The sequence below is a fragment of the Scyliorhinus canicula genome, chromosome 2, assembly GCF_902713615.1.
Source record: "Scyliorhinus canicula chromosome 2, sScyCan1.1, whole genome shotgun sequence".
NCBI lineage: Eukaryota > Metazoa > Chordata > Chondrichthyes > Carcharhiniformes > Scyliorhinidae > Scyliorhinus > Scyliorhinus canicula.
The window spans coordinates 224,565,980-224,589,168 of record NC_052147.1 but is presented as its reverse complement, the minus strand read 5'-3'; the positions used below and the strand labels follow the sequence as shown (position 1 = coordinate 224,589,168).

At 51.7% G+C, this 23,189-nt stretch overlaps 1 protein-coding gene across 1 annotated transcript in view; it reads left to right on the top strand.

Annotated features, from left to right (window-relative positions):
* Positions 1-1,546: 1,546 nt before the first annotated feature.
* Positions 1,547-23,189, top strand: part of LOC119961981 (adenylate cyclase type 10-like) — a 324,780-nt gene continuing 303,137 nt past the window's right edge. The window contains exons 1-7 of the mRNA XM_038789668.1: positions 1,547-1,777; positions 1,883-1,987; positions 6,431-6,469; positions 6,577-6,720; positions 19,629-19,834; positions 21,393-21,489; positions 21,588-21,676. Of these exons, the coding sequence (XP_038645596.1) occupies positions 1,567-1,777; positions 1,883-1,987; positions 6,431-6,469; positions 6,577-6,720; positions 19,629-19,834; positions 21,393-21,489; positions 21,588-21,676 (891 nt within the window). The 5' untranslated portion in view covers positions 1,547-1,566. The remainder of the gene's footprint in view (positions 1,778-1,882; positions 1,988-6,430; positions 6,470-6,576; positions 6,721-19,628; positions 19,835-21,392; positions 21,490-21,587; positions 21,677-23,189) is intronic.

Sequence of the window (23,189 nt, the reverse complement as noted above, 5' to 3'; positions counted from 1 at the left end):
ACCAGAACACATGTGCATGATTGGCTGGGCTGCGCCCACATCACCTACATATAACCCCCCCCCCCCCCCCCCAACTACCAGCTCATTGTTGACTTTGTCAGGTGCATTCTATGTACTACCTTTAGCTGCATCAACCTCAGCCTTGCACATGAGGATACAGGGCAAGAGCAGAAGAGTGGCATTAAGTCATAATGCTCATTTGGAGAGCACGTGCAGACACAATGGGCTGAATTGCCTCCTTCTGCACTGTAATGATTCTGTGATTCCAAAATGCAGGAATGCAATACATGCCCTTTCACCTCCTTCGTCATAATTGTTCAAAGTCTCAAATGCTCCTTTCATCAGTGATGCAGTGAATTATTTGTACTCTTTTCAATCTGGTAGACTCTTGTTATCACCACCTATAATGTGGTCCCCTCCACATTGGGATGGCCCAGTGTACACTGGCTGATTGTGTGCAGAACATCTCTGTAAACTCTTAAATAAAACAGAAAATGCTGGATAAACTCAGCAGGTCTGGCAGCACCTGTGGAGACAGAAGCAGAGTTAACTCGATGCCATTTAACTTCTTCATCTGCAACAAATGCTTCACCTGAGGAAGGAGCAGTGCTCCGAAAGCTAGTGTTTGAAACAAACCTGTTGGACTGTAACCTGGTGTTGTAAGACTTCTTACTGTGCTCACCCCAGTCCAACGCCGGCATCTCCACATCAGTGCACCGAATGTAGCAGAGATTACTATGCCAGTGAGGTTGCTGACCCATACCAGATGATTTTGAAAATAAAGTTCACCCCCATTGGGCAAACCAAAGGCCCACGGAAGGCCGCTGGTGTGTCCATTTTTCCCCCCTTTAAAGGTAACCAACAATTCAAATGGTCTGCATGCATCACAGGGACAAGCAACCTGGAATTAGAACTTCCAGTTCAAGAGTCTGACTTTTGAGCCTTAACTTCAAAAGCACATTTTGGTAAATCACAGTTGCACTTCTCATGAATTTCCAACCTTTTAAGCAGAAAATTGCTGAAATGTGCAGCGCTGGCCCGGAAGCAGCGCAAATAAACTTATTCTTTGCTGACACAGGGTCCCAGTTTTGAAATGCTGGAGTGAGTCAATTTAAAATAAAAACTGGCACAGCAATGGGACGGTTGCAAATATATCCAAACTCACCCGAAGCTGTGGAGGGATCACCCAGCTAGGGACTGGAAACGTTAACCTCTTGTTTCTCTCTGAACAGATGCTGCCTGCCCACCACACCATCCCACCTCCAAAACCCCATCTCCTGTTTGTATTTCAGATTTCCAGCATCCGCAGTATTTTGCTTTCATCTAAACTCAACGGCTGGCAACCTTTCAAGGTCGGGGAGTTGAGGGCATCCTGTCAGGGGTGACTAAGCAAGGTTGAGCTCTGAGAGTGCAGACCTCCCAAAGCCCAGGGGATGTGAACTGTGGTCCCGTGAAGTCACAATCGGTGGCCCGAGCCGTCACGAGGAGATGAAAACGCAGTCGGCGGCGCTCAGAGAGGACAATTGAGAGGCGAGGAAGAGGGGAGGGAAGGAAAGTTGCAGGGAGATGGATTACACACCCACCAGGCATACTGTCAGCTTCGTCCGGCCACTTACCCGGCTGAGGGTGGGCAAACAGAAATCCATCTTCGCTGGCACCTACAAAATCTGCAAACTGGCCGCCAACGTGCCTGACCTTGTGGTGTATGAGGGGGTGGACCGGCCCATCCCTGATGTGGAACATTTCCACGGAGTCCTTCTCTTCGCTGACATTTCAGGTACAGCAAAATGCAACAGCAGCAAGTGTGCGGGACGGGTGGGAAAGGTTGATGTGTTCCGAATATACCAAAATAAATGCCGTGTGTGTGTGTGTCTCCCTGCAGGATTCACCAGCCTGACTGAGATTTACACGCTGAATAGCAAGAAAGGCAGTGGAGCCGACCACCTGACCAGAACACTCAATGGGTACATCTCAGAGATTGTGGATCGTAAGTGACGTTCATTTGAAGAAGTGTCTAGTGCAGCGTTGGCTGGAGTTTGTACATTTATTGATATGTTTAAGCTCTGGGCCACGCACCACAGAAATTGGCAGAATTTAAACATATTAAAGATATGTCTTCTGAGGTACATTTAAGAATTCGGCACGCCGCTGACAGGTCGACGATATTGCACCCTTTCCCTGGAAAGAACACTCTGGAATCAGCGGCAGAGCAATGCAACTGTGGAAATGAGCACTGCTCTGGAGTTTGTTGGAAAAAGCAATTCTGCAAACATAAATGATAACCTCCATGAGAGGGGAACTTGGAACACCTTTGCCAGACAGTTAATGGTTTGATCAGAATTCCTCAGCTTTTTTTACTTTCTCAAAGTAATGCCAGGCCCTTGTAGCTCAAGGGCCTGTGTCACTACAAACTTCTCTTCCTTCCATGCCTTCCTTTCAGGAATCAGTCAACTACCCTGAATTTCCGGAGATTTCCAGAGCAATAGCTTTGCCCGCTCCCTGTCACCTCCTCACCAACTCCAACCCGTGCAAGCAGCAACACAGGGGCCCTCACTCGCAAGGAATGCATTAGGAAATGAGAAGGGTTGTGACTGAGTGAAGCACCGAATGAAAATGAGGACCTGAGTCTGGAAGAAACGGAGAGTACTGCTTCCCGGTGAACAGGAGGCTTTGGATGAGGAGTCATTATTCCACATATCAGAGGCCTCATTTTGAAAACAACTATTGTTACATTAATTTCACGTAGGTGCTGCCGTGAGGTTGGTTTCAGATGATGGAAAAGTGGGAAGAATCCACTACCCAAAACTGCAGGGTCTCATGGTCCTCAGAACTTGCTGGAGTAGGGGGCACACAAGAAATTTGCCCTGATAGAAAGACAGAAAGAAGAGTTGCTAAAAGCATTGGTTGCTTCTAGAATGGCCAGTATTGCTTTAATAGAAACTTGCACCATCTCAATGACTGGGCTTGCAACAGCTGATTGGCACTGTTTGCCATGACATTGATCAGAAGCATCTTTGAACCTGTGCCCAGCACCATGATTGCAAAGAATAGGAGCATAGGAATTTGGTGCTGAAGTAGGCAATTCAGCCATTTGCACCTGCTCTGCCATTCAATCAGATCAGGGCTGATCTCCTGGTCTCAAATCCATCTCCCTACCTGTTCCCCATATCCGCTTAACCCATTTTAAATAGAAATATATCTATTTCCTTCCTAAAACCATTTAATAACTCAGATTCCACCGCAATATGAGGCAGCAAGTTACACAAATTCACCACACTCTGCGCGAAGCAGTTCCTCCTCACTTCAGTTCTAAATATACCACCTCTGAACCTATATCTGTGACCTTGCATTCTAGATTTTCCTACAAAGGGGAACATTTGGTCTACGTTTATTTCATCATTTAGTATTTTATATACCTTGAGCAGATCCCCTCTAATCCTTCTAAACTCCACCGGGTATAAGACCAAAGTTTTTAATCTCTTCTCCTACGTCAACCCTTTCATCCCCGGAAACAATCTGGTGAACCTCCTCTGAACTGCCTCCAATGCCACCACATCCTTCCTCAAATAAGGAGACCAAAACAGGACATAATGCTCCAGGTATGGTCTCACCAACACCCTATACAATTGCAACAACACTTCTCTACTCTTATGCTTCACTCCTTTTGCTTTTTGTAAACATTCCATTTGCCTTTTTAATTACATGCTGTACCTGCATACCAACTGCTAGTTTACTTTCATTGTTCATCTGAACTCTATTGATTTTATTTTTAGTATCCTTTAGCTGAATCTTAAAGTTCTCCCAATCCTCCAGATTACCACTAGCTTTTGCAGTATGGTATGCCCTAGGAATGTGCCTTTATGTCTTCCTTGACCTCCTTGTTTAGCCATGGAACATTTTTCTCCCTTTTACAATTTCTCTTCCTCTCAGGGATATACTTTAATTGAGAAGTATTTAATATCTCCCTGAACACCCGCTATTGTTCCTCAACTGCCCTACCCTCAAGTATTTGTGCATAGTCTACTTGGCCCAACTCTTTCCTCAGCCCTGTATACTTACCTCTGTCCAATGCTTAAACTCTATGGCACTCCGTCTTTCTTCGCTCAATCTGAATTTGAAATTCTAGAATGATGTGATCACTCCTTCCAAGAGGATCTTTAATGACAACGCTATTTCTCAAACTGTTTTGTTACATAATACTAAATCTAAAATTCCCTATTCCCTGGTTGGCCATAACAAATTGCTCTAAGAAACAATCCTTCAGACACTCTATGAAGTCTCCCTCGAGGCTACCTTTGCCAATTTGATTAGTCCAGTCAATATGCACATTAATATCATCCATGATTACTGTTGTGCCCTTCTCACAAGCCTTCATTATTTCTTGCTTTATAATGTGCCTCCCTTTGGAAGTACTGCTTGGGGGCCTATAAATTACTCCTACAAAGGAGTCTTTTCCTTTGTTTTCTATTTCTACACAGATCGATTCGACGTTTTAGGCCTTAGTGTCAATATAATTTCTTAATATATCCTTGATGTCATCTTTAACCAAAAAAGCAACTTCACCCCTTGTTCCATCCTGTCTACCCTTTCGGAATACTGAGAACTCCTGGACATTGAACTCAATCCATGTCCTCCTGCAACCATATTTGAGTAATCCCCACTACGTTATACACATCTGTCTCTATTTGGTTGTAGATATTCTCACTCTGCAGAGTGACATTGAGCCTACTGTACTAACCTTCCTCTAACGTTTACATATGAGGAATGTTCAAACGGGTTAAGAACTGATGACTGTTAAAAGAGAAAGGGTTGCAGTAGCTAGTCTTTCCAGAACAACTGCATCCCTAAGATTAGAGCCATCCATAGGGAATGCTCTCAATTTCACACAGGAAGCAAATAATGGGAGGAGTCAAGTAGGAGCGCCGGCACTTCATCCTATTGGCAGAAATTATAACAGTTCTAACCAATTGCAGAAAGGGTTATTAGAATTTTTGGTAATCTTTTGGAGAATATGCTTCTGTAAATTAAATGTAGAACTTTGAGATTATCTCTAAGTATGCTTTAAATTGTTGGACGTTTGGATGATGACGGGAAATCAAGGTTGCTACCTTATAAAGAAACTCTGCAGAATGCTTTTAAAGTGAGGGACCATGTAAAGGAGTCGAGGGGGAAAATAGGCAGGCATGTTTCCATTCCTTCATTCAATATTTGTTATTGAAAGCACTGAACTATCAGTGCTTGTTGCCTTTCTTTAGCCATTGGCTGCTCGGTCCTACATTCTGTCCCGCTTGTCCAACCTCTTCATTTTGTGCTGATAGGTGACCTTCTACCCACTCCATCATCATTGCATTCAGCTGCTGGCCTTCCTTAATTGTGTTAATGTATAGAATGATGCAAGCTACAATTATTCTTGATTTCTTACTGCGTGGTATTTCATCAGATTTATCTAAAGACCTAAAATGTGATTTCTTCCTCTGGTCTGCTCTGTGGCACTTATTGCAGTGGCATGGCTGTCATTATGTCTCTTACGTCAGCAGAAGCCTCACAGCCAGTAAAATACCTGTCCCCTCAATAATCCAGGTACTTAGATCTGAGTGATAGGGAGCTGGCTTGGCAGATTGTCACATGGTGCAAGTATTGTGGCAGCTTCCTGGGTATCTAACACATGATAAACTAGTTCGCAATGGCACATTAGCTATCCATGACTAGAATGAAAGTCTTTCCTGAAACAAAATGGTCTCATACAGGGATTTGAGTGCCAAATATATTTCAGCAATTGCTTCTTGCACCAGTGGGAAACCTGAAATTCTGAGAACTGGATAGCACTCCCTCTCTTTGCCTCTGTTTCTATTGGGAAGAGTGCATGTTTGGAGTACAATTCAGATACAAATTTGTAGTGGTTGATTTGAGATGGCACCTTTGCAACACCCATTTTAATACATCTCCAAATATGCTATATTTCAGAAATAATCCAGACCCTAGTGGTTAACACTGTTGCTTCACAGCTCCCAGGGTCTTAGGTTCGATTCTCGGCTTGGGTCACTGTCTGTGCGGAGTCTGCAGGTTCTCCCTGTGTCTGCATGAGTTTCCTCCAGGTGCTCCGGTTTCCTCCTACAGTCCAAAGATGTGCAGGTTAGGTGGATTTGCCATGCTAAATTGCCCTTAGAGTCCAAAAAGGTTGGGTTGGGTTATGGGGATAGGGTAGAGGTGTGGTCTTAAGTAGGGTGTTCTTTCCAAGAGCTGATGCAGACTCGATGGGGCAAATTACCTCCTTCTGCACTGTAAATTCTGTGATTCTAATATGATAGTAATATGGTTTTGAAATAACGTGAAATGTATTGAAGTGTTTATTTATATACTTCTAGTTTTAATGTACTTCAGTTCTATAATAATTGTAAATATTTCTTAATAAAATCCTAATTTCTTTTAGATATCCTTCGAGCAGGGGGAGATGTTGTGAACTATGCAGGTAAGAAGATGCGAATGAACATATTCTATTGTGTCATTGATACTTATTTTGGATGGCAGAACAGAAGTATTGTTTAACATTGTGCATGATTATTTTTTTCCCCACAGGTGATGCAATGTTGGCACTATGGAGAGAGAGAAGGAAAGAACTGAGTGAAATTCTCACTTTAGCTGTCAAATGTAGTCTAAATATCCAGGACAAATGTGATAATAAGGAAACTGAAGTAGGAGTCAAACTCAGAGTAAAAATAGGTAATTACTAAGTGTTCACCAATAGCTGTTGTAGTCTTTTCCTCTTTAATTTATGCATTGCAGTCATTGCTGAACTTTGTGTTAGAACAAATGATAACAAATAGATCCTTGACTGTTAAACCTGATTTATAAGCACACAGCATTTGTGCTGTTTGCAAGTTCAAATTTATTATTCTTATTTCTGGTCAATTGAAATACATTTTATAAACAATTATTTATTACATATTTAGGTGAAATTATCAGTTTTTTTCGGATTCAGGGTAGAATCAGAACTCCTTCCAGATCAGCAGCAATGCCAAAGCGTAATAGAAATGGAGAGGTTCCTGCAGATTCCTCCTTTAAAAACCATTGATTTGTTGGGGGTTGGGGGGTGGGGGGGGGGGGGAGGGGGAGGGGTGGTGAGGTTCCTGACAAACTACTCAAAGATATTTCAATATATTTCACGCCAGGTAAATTTGCTTGGAAACACAGAAAATAGGAGCGGGAGTAAGCTATTTGGCTCTTCCAGTCTGTTCTGCCATTCTTTATGATCATGGCTGATCATTCAACTCAGTAGACTGTTTCAGCTTTCCCTCCATATTCATAGAAGGCCATTTGGCCTATCGAGCCTGCATCGGCCCTTGGAAAGTGCACCCGACCCATCCCCACACCTCCACACTATCCCTGTAACCCCATCTAACCCAACCATTTTGGACGCTAAGGACAACTTAGCTTGGCCAATCCACCTAACCTGCACATCTTTGGACTGTGGGAGGAAACCGGAGCACCCGGAGGAAACCCAGGCAGACATGGGGAGAATGTGCAGACTCCAAGCCAGGAATCGAACCTGGGACCCTGGAGCTGTGAAGCAACTGTGCTAACCACTGTGCTACCATGCTGCCTTCGAAGAAATTTAGAAGTAAATGTCGGGCCAGGAGAATAAGAATGCTACCGTACTCTGGGTTAACTCCTGTTCCAGGTATGAGACCCTCCTGAAATTATCCTGCTACCAGCAGCGTATTTTACAGCTTGGGACCGAGGTATGGGCCTGTAGTTTGACAGTACTGAATGACATCCAAGAAGCAACTGAAATTAGCTTCAATATTTTACTCAAATTTTTCATTTACCTGAATGGTTACAGCGAGATAAATAAATAACAAAACTCCACAATTACTGCAGTTTCATATATAGATGCAAAAATAAATGCTATTCTTCCAGCTTCAGTGGGCAAATTCACATTTTCCCCCATTATACTCCGTTTGCCAAATTCTTTCCCACTCACTTAAGCTTTCCATATCCCTTTGCAGGCTCCCTACCTCCTCTTCACAACTTACTTTCCAACCGATCTTTGAAAAAAAATGACACCCAACTTGAGGCATGAACCCACGATCTGACATAAAAGGCGCGATTCTCCGCTGCCCACGACGGGTCGGAGAATAGCGGGAGGGCGTCCCCGACATTTTTCACGCCCTCCCGCTATTCTCCCCCCACCCCTCCCCCCCCCCCCCCCACGGCCGCCCCACGACACGAATTGCTGCTCGCCGTTTTTTACGGCGAACAGCGATTCTCCCCAGGCCGATGGGCCGAGTTCCCAGGCGTTTACGGCCGTTTTTACGGCAGCAAACACACCTGCTTGCTGCCGTCGTAAAAACGGCCGCAACATGCCCGTTCTGGGCATCCAGGGCCCTGATTGGCACGGCAGTACCACAGCCGTGCCAAGGGGGGCATGGGCCCGCGATCGGTGCCCACCGATCGCGGGCAGTGCGTCCGTAACGGATGCACTCTTTCTCCCTCCGCCGCCCGCAGGATCAGTCTGCGGGGCGGCCGAGGGAGATGACGGCCCCGCGCATGCGCGGGTTGGAGCCGTCCAATCCGCGCTTGTGCGGCTGAAGTCATCGTGTGTGTCAGCCGGCGTGATGCTTGGCGACGGTCGCTAAGCCCGCGATGCCGTGCTTCACGGGGCCCCGCTGCTAGCCCCGCCCGGGGGGGGAGAATCGGGTCCCGGCAGGGGGCGCGGAGGCTGCCGTGAAACACGGCCAGTTTCACGGCAGCCTTTACGACTCGCCACATTTGCGGAGAATCGCGCCCAAAGAATTTCATGCTGTGTCAAGTGAGCTAGCCAGGCCAGGAGAAGGCCAGCAGTGCTTCCTGGTGCAATTCGTGCTCGAGTTGCTCCTGCTGCTTGCTGTGCTGCTGGTGCTCCTGTTGTTCTTCTTAATCCTCATCAGAGGCCCAAGGTAGACGAATAAATTGCTCCCATGCGGCAGTGAAGGTGGATAGCAGGAAACATCAACTTAAGGTGCTTCAAATGCAAATTGGGTAAAAATGACTTCCAGAGAGGTGTGAATCACCTGTGAAGCAATGAATTTGGCAGTCTGAAAAAGTGGTGTAAGCATAAGCCTATCACATTGGCAGCCCAACAACTATCCGTTTCACTGTTTAAACACTTTCAACCATCATTTTGCTTGAATAATGGTTCCCTACTACTTTGATGTGGAGATGCCGGCGTTGGACTGGGGTGAGCACAGTAAGAAGTCTTACAACACCAGGTTAAAGTCCAACAGGTTTGATTCAAACACGAGCTTTCGGAGCGCAGCTCCTTCCTCAGGTGAATGGCGAGGTATGTTCCAGAAACATTTATATAGACAAAGTCAGAGATGCTGGACAATGCTTGGAATGCAGGCATTTGCAGGTAATCAAATCATTACAGATCCAGGGAGAGGGATAATCACAGGTTAAAGAGGTGTAAATTGTCTCAAGCCCGAACAGTTGGTAGGATTTCGCAAGTCCAGGCCTGATGGTGGGGGGTGTGATACAGTGGATCCACCCCCCACCATCAGGCCTGGACTTGCGAAATCCTACCAACTGTTCGGGCTTGAGACAATTTACACCTCTTTAACCTGTGATTATCCCTCTCCCTGGATCTGTAATGATTTGATTACCTGCAAATGACTGCATTCCAAGCATTGTCCAGCATCTCTGACTTTGTCTATATAAATGTTTCTGGAACATACCTCGCCATTCACCTGAGGAAGGAGCTGCGCTCCGAAAGCTCGTGTTTGAATCAAACCTACTACTTTTCACCTGGTTGACCCTGGTGAGTTTCATGTAGCTTGGGAAACCCGTGTGCTGGCTATTAAAGCCGCAATGCTGGGATAAATGTAATTACCTCTTCAATTATTGAAATCGGAGGGCTTGTGATACAGTGGGTAGTATCCCTGCTTCTGAGCCACCAGTCCTGGGTTTGCTCCAAGACTCGATGGTGTTGGAAGGTGCATTCATAGAGGTTGATTGGCAATCATTGCAATATACCTATGGCAGGTGGTAAGGGTGGGAGAGACTCTCTTACCTTTTTGCTTGATGTGGAGCGGCATCCCTTCGGGCGAGCGACCTGTTCCAGCAGAAACAGATTATGGAAAAAGATGGAAGTATGTTGTCTGACTTACCAAATGACATACTTTCCTCAGAGAGGCAGAGGCAAAAGATTGATTTACTTTCGCAATGAAAAGTGCAACCAACGAGGGCGCGATTCTCCGCACCCGTGAAAAATCGCGAAGTTGGCCGTTAAAACGGGCGCGTTTGACGACGGTCGGGAAGGGTCCATTTCCCGACGTATTCACGTCCGGGAAATGGGCTAGGAACACGGCCGCGTCAATCACATGCGCGATGACGACGGAACGCGACGATGATACGACCACGCCCACGTTACGCCGCCCGACGCCGTACAAAGGCGCGGGCGAGCACAGAATCTGTCGGCCATGATGTCGGAGCTCAGGAGAGCTGCCCCTCAGTTTGTTGAGGCCGATGTCGAGACACTGCTCGATGCCGTCGAGCAGAGGAGGGGCATCATCTGCCCGCGTAGAGGGCATCGCCAACCTGCCAGCGCTGTGCGCCAGGCCTGGCGTGAAGTGGCTGCTGCCATTAGTGCTGTGGGGCAGACCCCTCGCTCAGCAGAGCAATGCAGAAAAAAGTTACACGACCTCACCAGGGCTGCCAGGGTAAGTGTCAAGAGGGTGCCCCCTGGTCACAACCATCCCTCCCCCCTTAACTTAATCACACACCTCCTCCCCTGGCACGGGGGATGGAGGGGGATTGGGGCAGAATGAGTTGAGGGTGGTTCACAAAGTTGTCACAGACCCAGCGCTCTGGCCCCCGTGGAGAGATGCAATGGTCTTATGACAACTTGACCCCCAAACTGTGCCAGTATCTGAACGGACTGCTGATACCTGCCGTATTGTAATGATCTACCTATGTCCCCTCCCCCAACAGGCCAAGACCGCTCACAACACCTGTGAGCGGCACCAGACTGGAGGGGGTTCGCCCAACCTGCACCCCCTCACCACGTTTGAGCAGTGGGCACTGGACCTTGTTGGGGGGTCTGGCACCCGGGACGTCGCGCTATGCGAGGTTGGCGGAGCTGCAACAAGTGAGACAACCCTCCATGACAAACACCCCCCCCCCCCCACATCCTCTGTCCCTTCACACACCCTGCCCACTTGGACACCTCCCCCATCCTCTAACCCTTCACACACCCTGCCCACTTGGATACCTCCCCCATCCTCTGTCCCTTCACACTCTGCCCACTGGGACCGTCCAGCGCCCGGCCGAGCGAATCTAAATAAGCCGTTTCATTCTCTTCCCTAGGACGTGATGCCGAACGACCAGGGCCGTCTGCCTCCAGGCGGAGACACGCATCTGGCCCAACCTCACCCAGGGCTGCACAACATTCGGTGCCCGATCAGCGGGGAGTCCCATCCTCCCCAACAGAATCTGTGGAGCAGGACGCCCAGAGGGTGGCGACACAGCAGGAAACAGAAATGGCCAGCGAACACCCTGCGGCCTCTCACCTGGACGATGACACAGAGGAGGCGTCAACCCAAGATGACCTCGGGCTTGCGGCACAGCTATCTCCCACACCATCCACCATCCCAGAGACACTCACCCCGGCTGGCCTATTTAGTGATGAGGCTCCTGGGTCACAGTCTGGTTCGCACATCACAGCTGAGCAGGTACAGTAGGTGGAGGTCGGAGCAGACGAGGGCCCGGACTGGCGGAGGCCAGGCCAGGCCCAGCATCCAGCTGGCTCCCAGACGTTTTCTGAGTTCCTGGAGTTTCTCAACCCACCGCACAGCCGATGCCTCAAGAAACCCAGGGACACAATGACGGGATGAGGGCTGTCTTCCTGGCTCTGCAGACACTGTAAGAGGAGTCGAACCGCGTCCACGAGCAGGGAGTGGTGCTGCTCATGGCAGCGACCCAGTCCGACACCGCACGGGTGGCATCCGCATTGGAGGCAATGGGTCAGGTTATTCAAGGTGTTGGGGTTAATGTGCACGCGTCATCCTTGGCCCGGGACAGGGTTGCCCTCTCACAGGTAGCAATGCGCCAGAGCCAAAACGACATTGCCGGCGCCCTGCGGGCCTTGGCCCAGCCTCACCAGGTCATGGCCCAGTCGCAGCAGTCAGTCGCGGAGAGCATCAACCACCTGACACACGTGCTGGATGGCGTTGTGCACTCACAGGTTGAGGTCGCACAGTCCCGGGCGGGAGTGTCTAACTCCCTGGATTCCGTGTCTGCAAACGTTCGGATCCTGGTCGATACCGTCGCAGGCCTCCAGGACTGGCAGCACCAGGTGTCGGTGGCGCGACGGGGCACCTCCCCGCTCGCACCTCTGTCCTAAAGTGAGGCCCGGGGGCCACCGGGCTCCCCGAGGGAGGAGGAGGTTTCGGGGCCCGTCACATTAAGTCCATCACGGGACGTCCCGGAATTCTCGGCCTCCCCCCGTCCCATCCCTGGTGCATCGGGTGGGCAGCAGGCAGAGCAGGGTGGCACAACGTCACCCGAGACGCCCGCAGCGCAGCCTGGCCCATCAAGGCCGGGTCGCCCCAGGAAACGCTTGGCCAAGGAGAAACGAGTCGAAGGGGGCGATTCGCAGCAATCCTCCTCCACTCCTGCTGTATCATCTGGGGACTCACGTAGACGTAGTGGTAGGGCCCGTAAGGCAACAAAGTGAGACACAGAGTAAGTTGGCACGGGTGAAGGGCACAGTTTAGTTGTAGGGGCTAGGGCACCTGTAAATTATTGTTAACATTAAACGCACTGTTCCACCTTACTTGTAAAACCGTGTGATTGTTCCACAGCCACAGGAATCGTGATGGTGACCGAGTGTCGCTGGGGTTGACGAGCGGTGAAACTTCGGTGCCGGGTGTGCAGTCCCTGCACCTCCCCCCACCCCCTCCCACAGCTAGCCCATGCGGGCACGTGATGGAGTGTCCGTGACGAACTCAGCGGCCACCAAGGTGGATGGTTCAGCTATTGCCATGGGTCAGACTCTCTCTAACGATTCTGAGCTCACAGCTCTTCGCAGAGCGGGCTGTCATCATTCCACATGGCACTGATCACACCCGCTGACACAGCCATCAATGATGTGCCATACCGTCTGGACCCAGTGGTAAGGGTGATGTCGAAGTGGAGCAGTGTACACTGAGAGGGGGGGGGGGGGGGGGGGCTGTGGTGGTGGCAGTTATGTGTTGACCCTCTGCACGACTAGCGATGCAGGTGGTGGTTTGGTGTTCAGCGGGGACGTCACATGCGACGCGTGAACCGTGCTGCCACCAAGGCGTTCTGTGCCCGCCGTCCTCGCCGGGACCGTCGTGCCGCCTCCTGGACATCACCAGCACCTGGGTCGTGTCTGCGTGCTGCGCCCGCCACTCCACCAGCCTCCTCCTCCTCCTCCTCCTCCTGCTCCTCCTCCCTCTCCTCCTCCTCCTCCCTCTCTGTGCTGGCACCACTGCCACTGGCTTCTCCCTCCGCCTCCTGCAGCAGGTCATCTCCCCTCTGCATCGCGATGTTGTGCAGCGCACAGCAGACCACAACAATGCGAGTGACCCTGTCGGGCTGGTACTGCAGGGCCCCTCCGGAGCGGTCCAGGCACCTGAATCTCATCTTCAGGAGGCCAAGGCAGCGCTCCACCACACCCCTGGTTGCTGCATGGGCCTCGTTGTATTGGGTTTCCGCATTGGTCTGAGGCCTCCGTATAGGCGTCATCAGCCAAGACCTCAGCGAATAACCCCTGTCGCCTAGCAACCAGCCCCTCAGCCGGGGTGGACGTCCCTCAAATATCGCAGGGATGTAAGACTGCGCCAGTATGTAGGAGTCATGCACACTCACTGGGAACCTTGCACAGACGTTCATGATCCTCATGTGGGGGTCGCATACCACCTGGATATTCATGGAGTATTTCCCCCTCCTGTTTGTGAACACCTCCCTGTCCCCTGCAGGCGGGCGCATGGGGACGTGAACACAATCGATTGCCCCCTGCACCATCGGTATCCCGGCCACTCTGGCAAATCCACGAGCTCGTGAGTCTTGAGTTGCTCGGTCCTCGGGAAAGGTGATGTAGAGGTCCGCGATGGCATAGAGGGCGTCGGTCACATCCCGGATGCACCTGTGCACCGATGACTGGGAGATCCCGGAGAGGTCCCCGCTCGGAGACTGGAAGGAGCCGGTCGCATAGATGTTAAGAGCGAACGTCACCTTGATGCCAACTGGGTTCGCGTGTCCTCCCCCCGTTCCACGTGGGGCGAGGTGCGCCACGAGGTGACAGATATGTATCACCGTCCGCCTACTCAGCCGGAGTCTCCTCCTGCAGGTGATGTCCGTCATTGTTAGGAAAGAGACCCGGACACGGTACACCCTCGGCCTTGGTCGTCGCCTCTGGCGCCGTGGCTGCACCCTCACTCTCTCCTCTTCCTCCTCCTCCTCCCCCCCCATGCTGCTCGACGACTGGCAACTCCTCGGCCCTTCCCTCTGCTGCTGCAGCTGGCCCTGCATCCACTGCGGGTTGTGGCTGTGGATGCTGCTGCATCTCCAAATGCAGTGCAGCGGCCCCAACCACTGCGCAGAACATAACCGTTCTGTTCGCAGACATTGTGCTAACCTACAGAAGGGTGGTGGGGGCAGAGAAACGGGACATGTTAGACGGAGGTTAGTCGACACCTCGGCAGCCGCCTGCCACAGGATACCTGTGTGTCCCGGTGGCCTGGTCGCGCTGCTGACAAGCGGGCAGCCTAACCCCTGGTCACTTTCTGCATCCAACGGGCAGTTAACTACGTCCTCCTCACCGGTGCGTCAGTGGCCTGTGGCCGTAAGCCACAGGGCAAACAGCGGCCTTGTCCTTGTGACTGGCATGCCATGGCATGGTGGCAGACATTTTGTTACGGGGTTGGACGGCTCACTCGCTCACTCTCTCCCTAACACCCCCCCCCACTCCCACTCCTCCTCTCCATCTCCTCCCTCCGTCTCCCCCCTCCGTCTCCCCCACTCCCCCCTCCATCTCCCCCACTCCCCCCTCCGTCTCCCCCACTCCCCCTCCATCTCATCCACTCCCCCCCTCCGTCTCCCCCACTCCCCCTCCATCTCCCCCACTCCCCCCTCCGTCTCCCCCTCTCCCCCCTCCGTCTCCCCCACTCCCCCCTCCATCTCCCCCACTCCCCCCCTCCATCTCCCCCACTCCCCCCTCCATCTCCCCCACTCCACCCTCCATCTCCCCCACTCCCCCCTCCGTCTCCCCCACTCCCCCCTCCATCTCCCCCACTCCCCCCCTCCATCTCCCCCACTCCCCCCTCCATCTCCCCCACTCCACCCTCCATCTCCCCCACTCCCCCCCGCTCTGGACCACCCTCCCGTTCCCAGGGATGCCTTCCCCGTTGTGGCCAGACTCCAGCAGTGCGCTGAGCGGTGCGCTGAGTGGTGCGCTCACCTCCTCGAAGCTGTCGTCAGCCAGCACGGCTGGTTGACGAACTTGAAAAGCAGGTGTGTTGGACGCCGTGTAAACAGTGCGTGATGACGTCGGGACTTCGGCACATCCGGGCCGGAGAATAGCGGGGGGCCAAAAACTAGCGATTCTGGTCGTGTCGGGGGCGCGTTCGAGGCGTTTGACGGGAATGGCGACTTGGAGTTTGTGCGGGATTCGGAGAATAGCGGGAGGGCGTCGGACCAGCGTCGCCGTCAAAATTTGCGCCGCCCGCTATTCTCCGACCCGTCGTGAGTGCGGAGAATCGCGCCCCATGTTTCTCGATCCAGGGCTGAGAGCAGGTCAACCCAGCAACAGCGAGGCAATGCGCGAGGCACTGGGCTACAGGCAGGAGCCAAGGTGGCCGGCTAATCCCAGCAGCCGGGGGAGAGTGTGAGGGGTGGGTGTGAGGGGTGGGTGGGGGGGGGAGAGTGTGAGGGGTGGGGGGGAGAATGTGAGGGGTGGGTGGGGGGGAAGAGAGTGAGGGGTGGGGGGAGAGTGTGAGGGTGGGTGGGGGGGAGAGTGTGAGGGTGGGTGGGGGGAGAGTATAAGGGGTGAGTGGGGGAGAGTATGGGGGTGGGTGGGGGGAGAGTGTGAGGGGTGGGTGGGGGAGAGTGCGAGGGTGGGTGGGGGGAGAGTGTGAGGGGTGGGTGGGGGGAGAGTGTGAGGGGTGGGGGAGAGTGTGAGGGGTGGGGGAGAGTGTGAGTGGTGGGTGGAGGGAGAGTGTGAGGGTGGGGGGAGAGTGTGAGGGGTGGGTGAGGGGGAGAGTATAAGGGTGGGTTGGGGAGAGTATGAGGGGGTGAGTGGGGGGGAGAGTGGTGGGGTGGGTGGGGGGAGAGTGTGAGGGGTGGGTGGGGGGAGAGTGTGAGGGGTGGGTGGGGGGAGAGTGTGAGGGGAGGTGGGGGGAGAGTGTGAGGGGTGGGGGGGGGGAGAGTACGAGGGTGGGTGGGGGAGAGTGTGAGGGTGGGGGGAGAGTGTGGGGTGGGGGGAAAGTGTGAGGGATGGGTGGAGGGAGGGAGAGTGTGAGGGGTAAGGTGGGTGGGGGGGGAGCGTGTGAGGGGTGGGTGGGTGGGGGAAAGTGTGAGGGGTGGGTGGGGGAGAGAGTGAGGCGTGGGGGCGGAAGAGTGTGAGGGCTGGGGGGAGAGTGTAATGGGTGGGTGGGGAAGAGTGTGAGGGGTGGTTGGGGGAGAGTATGAGGGGTGGGGGGGAGAGTGTGAAGGATAGGTGGGGTGGGAGAGTGTAAGGAGTGGGTTGGTGGGGGGGAGAGTGTGAAGGGTGGGTAGGGGGGAGAGTGTAAGGGGTGGGTTGGTGGGGGAGAGAGTGTGAACGGTGGGTGGGTGGGGGTAGATTGTAAGAGGTTGGTGGGGGGAGAGTGTGAGGGGTGGGTGGGAGAGTGTGACGGTGGGTGGGGGAGAGTGAGGGGTGGGTACAAGGGGTGGGTGGGGGGTAGAGAATGAGGGGTAGGGGGGGGAGAGTATGAGGGGTGGGGGGAGGAGAGTGTAAGTGGTGGGTGGGGGGAGAGTGTAAGGGGTGGGTGGGGGGAGAGTGTGTGGGGTGGGTGTGGGGGGAGTGTAAGGGGTGGGTGGGTGGGTGGGAGAGTGTGGGGGGATGAGTGTGAGGGTGGGTGGAGGGAGAGTGTGAGGGGTGAGTGGGGGGAGAGTTTGAGGGGTGGGTTGGTGGGGGGTGCGGGGAGAGTGTGATGGGTGGGTGTGGGGAGAGTGAGGGGTGGGGTAGGTGGCGGGTGAGGGGTGGGGTAGGTGGGGTGTGAGGGGTGGGGTAGGTGGGGGCTGAGGGGTATGTGGAGGGTGAGGGGTAGGTGGGGGGTGGGGTAGGTGGGGGGTTGAGAGGTAGGGCGGGGGGGTGAGGGGTGGAGTAGCAGTGGTTAAGGGGTGGGGGTCTGGGGGAGGATGAGCGGTCGGGAGGTGAGGGGTGGGGGGAGGGGGGGAGTGGGTGGGGGCTGAGGGGTGTCGTGGGTGGGGTTGAGGAGTTGCGTGGATGGGGTGTGTGGGGTGGCGTGAGTGGGGGGAGAGTGTGAGGGGTGGGTGGAGGAAGGGTGTGAGGGTGGGGTGGGTGGGGAGGGAGAGTGTGAGGGGGTGGGTGCGTGGGCGGGAGAGCGTGAGGGTGGGGTGGGTGAGGGTGGGAGGGGTGGCGTGCATGGGGCATGAGGGTGGTGTGGCTGGGGGAGGAGAGTGTTGGGGTGGGTGGGGAGGGAGAGTGTGAGGGGTGGGTGGTGGGAGTGTGTGAGGGGTGAGGTGGGTGGGGAGAGTGTGAGGGGTGGGGTGTGGGGGACAGTGTGAGGGGTGGGGTGTGTGGGGGACAGTGTGAGGGGTGGGGTGGGTGGGGGGGAGAATGTGAGGGGCGAGTTGGGTGGGGGGAAGGTGTGAGGGGTGGGGTGGGTGGGGGGAGTGTGAGGGGTGGGGTAGGTGGGGGAGAGTGTGAGGGGTGGGGTGGTTGGGGGGGAGAGTGTGGGGAGTGGGGTGGGTAGGGGGAAAGTGTGTGGATTGGGATGGGGAGAGTGGGGGGTGTGGTGGGTGGGGGTAGAGTGAGAGGGGTGGGGGTGGGAGGGGTGAGAGTGTGAGGGGGGGTGGAGGGGAGAGAGTGTGAGGGGTAGGGTGTTGAGGGGAGAGTGAGGGATGAGTTGGTTGGGGGGAGAGTGTGAGGGTTGGGTAGTTGGGAGAGTGGGGGGTGAGTGGTTGGGGGGAGAGTGTGAGTGGTGGGGTGGTTGGGGGGAGAGTGAGGGTGGGGTGGTTGGGGGGGAGAGTGAGGGGTGGGGTGGTTGGGGGGAGAGTGTGAGCGATGGGTGGTTGGGGGGGGAGTGAGGGGTGAGTTGGTTGGGGGGAGAGTGTGAGGGGTGGGTGGTTGGGGGGAGAGTGTGAGGGTGGGGTGGTTGGGGGGAGAGTGAGGGGTGAGTTGGTTGGGGGGAGAGTGTGAGGGGTGAGTTGGTTGGGGGGAGAGTGAGGGGTGGGGAGGTTGGGGGGAGAGTGAGGGGTGAGTTGGTTGGGGGGAGAGTGTGAGGGGTGGGTGGTTGGGGGAGAGTGAGGGGTGAATTGGTTGGGGGGAGAGTGAGGGGGGGGGTGGTTGGGGGAGAGTGTGAGGGGTGGGTGGTTGGGGGGAGAATGTGGGTGAGTTGGTTGGGGGGGAGATTGTGGGGGTGAGTTGGTTGGGGGGAAAGTGTGAGGGGTGGGGTGGTTGGGGGGAGAGGTGAGGGGGGGGGTTGGGGGGGAGAGTGAGGGGTGAGTTGGTTGGGGGGAGAGTGAGGGTGGGGAGGTTGGGGGGAGATTGTGAGGGGTGAGTTGGTTGGGGGAAAGTGTGAGGGGTGGGGTGGTTGGGGGGAGAGTGTGAGGGGGGGGGTGGTTGGGGAGAGTGTGGGTGAGTTGGTTGGGGGAGAGTGGAGGGGTGGGGAGGTTGGGGGGAGAGTGTGAGGGTAGAGTGGTGGGGGGAGAGTGTGGGGGTGGTGGTTGGGGGGAGAGTGAGGGGTGAGTTGGTTGTGGGGGAGGTGTGAGGGGTGGGAGGTTGGGGGGAGAGTGAGGGGTGAGTGGTTGGGGGGGAGAGTGTGACGGGCGTGAGGTGGTTGGGGGGAGAGTGTGAGGGTGTGAGGTGACCGGGGGGAAGAGCACGTGTGAGGTGGTGGTGGTTAGCCCAGGGTTGCAGACTTGCGCTTAAAACAGAGATCAATTTATGCACATTTTTGTCTTGCTACTTTCTTCTTCTGTGGGGCGAGGCTTGAGTGGAGTAGGATGGGGTTGGACCTCATGCGGGGGTGCAGAAATAAAGGTGAGTGCGGGGCTCCACAAAGTGTAAATCCGCCTTTGTATTTCTGCTTCATCTTAGACACTATTGTGGAAGCTATTTTTGAGTGAATGTTTTGGTTGCTATAATGAGCTGCAGGGTGAGATGCAAGTGTTGCTGTTGATAAGCATCAAGGAAGATTAACATGACTGGTGTTACTAAATTAGTGGGTGGAATTTTACGATCCCATCATGGCAGGAGCGGGGCTGTAAAATGCAGCAAGCCGTTAAAATCCCTTTGACTTCAATGGAACAGTAAAATCCTGCTGCATAAAGTTTCACCATTTGTGTATCTGAATACTGGTAATGAACAGAAGGTTGCCATTCAGTGTGCATTTTCTTTACAGGTATTTCAGCAGGGAAGCTTTCCAAAGTAGTTATGGGCGATGACGAGTCTCGTTTTTATGCATTAATTGGTCGAGCAGTAGATGAGGTTCGGAAAGCTGAAGGACTTGCTTCCGCCAACACTATTATTTTATCCCCAAATGCATGGGAGCTCTGTGACAGAGACAATTTAGTTGTTGAAAAGATAGAAAATGAAAGAGCTGTAAAGGTAAATTAAAATATTTCTCATGCTTTGTTCATCATTGCAATGAGTTATAATTCCATCAATCTCATTGTTTGTGCCTTTAATAATTTGCTTCTGTAATTCTTAAATTAAATATATTTTTCTTGAGAAAGTTGCCGAATTTAAATTTCACGGATATCCATTTGTATCATTTGATTTATTTTCTTGGTAAGAGGTTCCATACTTCCACACAAAGGTTGTTGAATGTAGTTAAGAAATTAAGCTGTTTGCTTTCTGAATTAATTGAAGGCCCCTTTCTGAATTTTGACATATATCACAGTGGAAAAGGTTACTTATGAAAATATATTTTGAACAAATGGAGACGAGAGTTTTCAAATATTAAAAGTTTCAATTACTCTACCAGTTTTTACTTTAAAATTAATCATTTTCAAACAACTTGGAATTATTCTTACATTGTTTACTGCAGTTTATTTTCATTTGCGGCATGTGGGCGACGTTGGCTTGGAAGAATTTATTGTCCATCCCTAATTGTGCTTAAGGGCTGGTTTAGCACAGGGCTAAATTGCTGGCTTTTAAAGCAGACCAAGGCAGGCCAGCAGCACGGTTCAATTCCCGTACCAGTCTCCCCGAACAGGTGCCAGATTGTAGCGACGAGGGGCTTTTCACAGTAACTTCATTTGAAGCTTACTTGTGACAATAAGCGATTTTCTTTTCATTCATTTCATTTAATTTCAAGAAGACAGTGGTGAGCTACCTTCCTGAACCACTGCAGTCCCTGAGGTGTAGGTTAGGGAGGGAATTCCTGGATTTGGACCCAGCGACAGTGAAGGAACAGCAATATATTTTCAACTTAGGATGGTGAGTGGCTTGGCGGTGGGTGAGGGGGTGGGTGGGGGGGATTTGCAGGATGTGGAGTCCTCATGTATCTTCTGCCCTTGTCCTTCCAGATGGTAGCAGTGTTCGTGGGTTTGGTAGACAAGGAACCTTGGTGAGTTTCTCAGTGCATCTTGTAAATGGTACACACTGCTGCCACTTTTCATTGGTGGTGGAGGAAATAGGTCAAGTGGGTTGCTTTGTCTTGGATAGTGCCACTCGTTTTGAGCTTTATTGGAGCTTCATCATCCAGGCAAGTGGAGAATATTCACACTCTTGATTTGTGCCTTGTAGATGCTGCACAGGCTTTGGGAAGTCACAAGGTGAATCAATCACCGCAGCATTCTGACCTGTTCTTGGAGCCATGTTATTTATATGGCCAGTCCAGTTCAATTTCCGGTCAATGGTAATCCTCAGGATGTTGATAGTTGGGGATTCAGCAATGGTAATGACATTGAATGTCAAGAGTTGATGGTTGGATTCTCTCTTGTTGGAGTTGGACATAGCATGGCACTTGCCATCCCCCCTTCTGACTTATGATGGAAGCAAAGTGATTGATGAAGCATTTGAAGTTGGTTGGACCTAGGTTAAGGTTGGCAATGGTATGTAACAAAACTGTAAATTCAAAATGATATTGTTAGTTGTCTATTGTCATAAGTAGTTATGAAAGAAATAGATATTTTAATTTTAAAATGTACTTTTAATGCAGGTGCGGTACATTAAGAGAGACCCACACTTTTCAGTTGATGATTATATAAAATCTTTTGGAAGACATTTGGAATATCAAGAAGTTGGTGTTAGTAAAAGTATGTTCATTCCATAGTCTCTCTTTTCTATAGTTGACCAATAATTGTATTTGAGCTTTCATTTGCACACACAAGGCTGACTTTTGATTTATTTACAGCGACAATAAGAAAAACATCAAAGTTACTGCCAAATGTACAACTTGAATCTGTCCTCCGTAAATATCTCCTGAAATCAGTCTTACTGAAGGTATAGAATTTTAAGATGATGTGTATCATTTTTAGTGCACATAATCATTGTAAAATCCAGCTTTTGTACTCACCTAAAGAATTGTATATATTTTTAAGTCTGCGTGTAGCTTTAGATATGTTACCTTGAATTCTTGTTCACCTTGCAGAATTTCTAAGATTTTACTTCATTTTTATATCAAGTTTATTCAGCAGCTTATGGGTGTATGCACTGTACAACTTACAGTTTTCAATCCAATACCATTCTGCCTTTTCAATGTGAACAAATGTTCTAAACAGGTTTTTGCATATCACAGCTGATGGCAAAGCATCAAGTCTACTAGCATATAATGTACTAAAATGTGCTAGTTAAAAGCCTGAAAGGACATCAGGTATTAGAATATGTGTTTCACTGCTACTTTACGAGCTTTATAGTACAAAAAAAAAATGAATGCTCCTAAATTCGAGAACAATTGTGTCTGATTTTAGGCCAGATATTATTGTTTGGAGTGAAGTGAAAATTGAGGGAGTGAATTAATTTCCATTCTGTTTTCAGCTCATCAGCAGTGTAGAAAAAGTGCAGTAAACATCTTACTTGAAGGTCTAAGGTGCAGTCGATGGTATACATTCTATTTGGGTCTAAATCCCGTGCAGGGGCGGAAACTGTGTGTGCTCCCTGCCCCTGAGGCAGGTGGGAATTCATGCTGAATCATGTGATGCTGGCCCAATTAATTATGCAGTTGGGGTTCCCCAACATATCGCACGGCAGGATGGGCTGGATGGTGTGGACATATCCGGGCTCTATATTTAAAAGGCACTTGGAGTTTCTTTGTCACATAATCACTGTGGAAGGCGAAGATGGCCTGGTGATCCCAGGGAGCTCTGACCCCTAATTCAGTGACATTTCCCTCGAAGTGCTGCTCAGTGCAGTAGCGGGTAGGAGGAATGTCCTGTATCCCAAAGATGGAAGGAGAAGGCTGGGCAAGCCCTGCATGGAAGGAAGTGTCCAGTGTTGTCAGTGGCCATAACGTCCACCAGAGGACAGCCCTGCAGTGTCAGAAATAGACGGATGACCTCACCCGCATCTCCAAGGCAAGTGAACCTTCAGCTACTCATACCCACCACATCGAACTGTACAGGGGACATGGACTTCCATAGCAAGGGCTCCATCTTTGCAGCCCATGCATAAAAGTGTAAGGTGATGCCTCATAGCCCCACTGAAGCGCATCTAATGAGTAGGTGGAGAGGCCGCTGTGGGTCCCTGACCTTTTCACACAGAGATCTCCGATGCTGATTTTAGGGAGGGGGGGGGCAGTAATTTCAGGTGTTAAGGGTACCAGCAAAGTACTGCTCATGATGATCCTCTGTGAGCCTTATCCTTTTTGAGCATGAACTCATCGCGCTGGAGGTGGTGACTCAGAACACTGGTGCACAACTTATGGGTTACTTGTAAGACTGGAAGCGTGAGAAAGATACATGAAACACAATTATTCTCAACATCATCTTTTATTTGCACAGGAGAAGCTAAGACATCA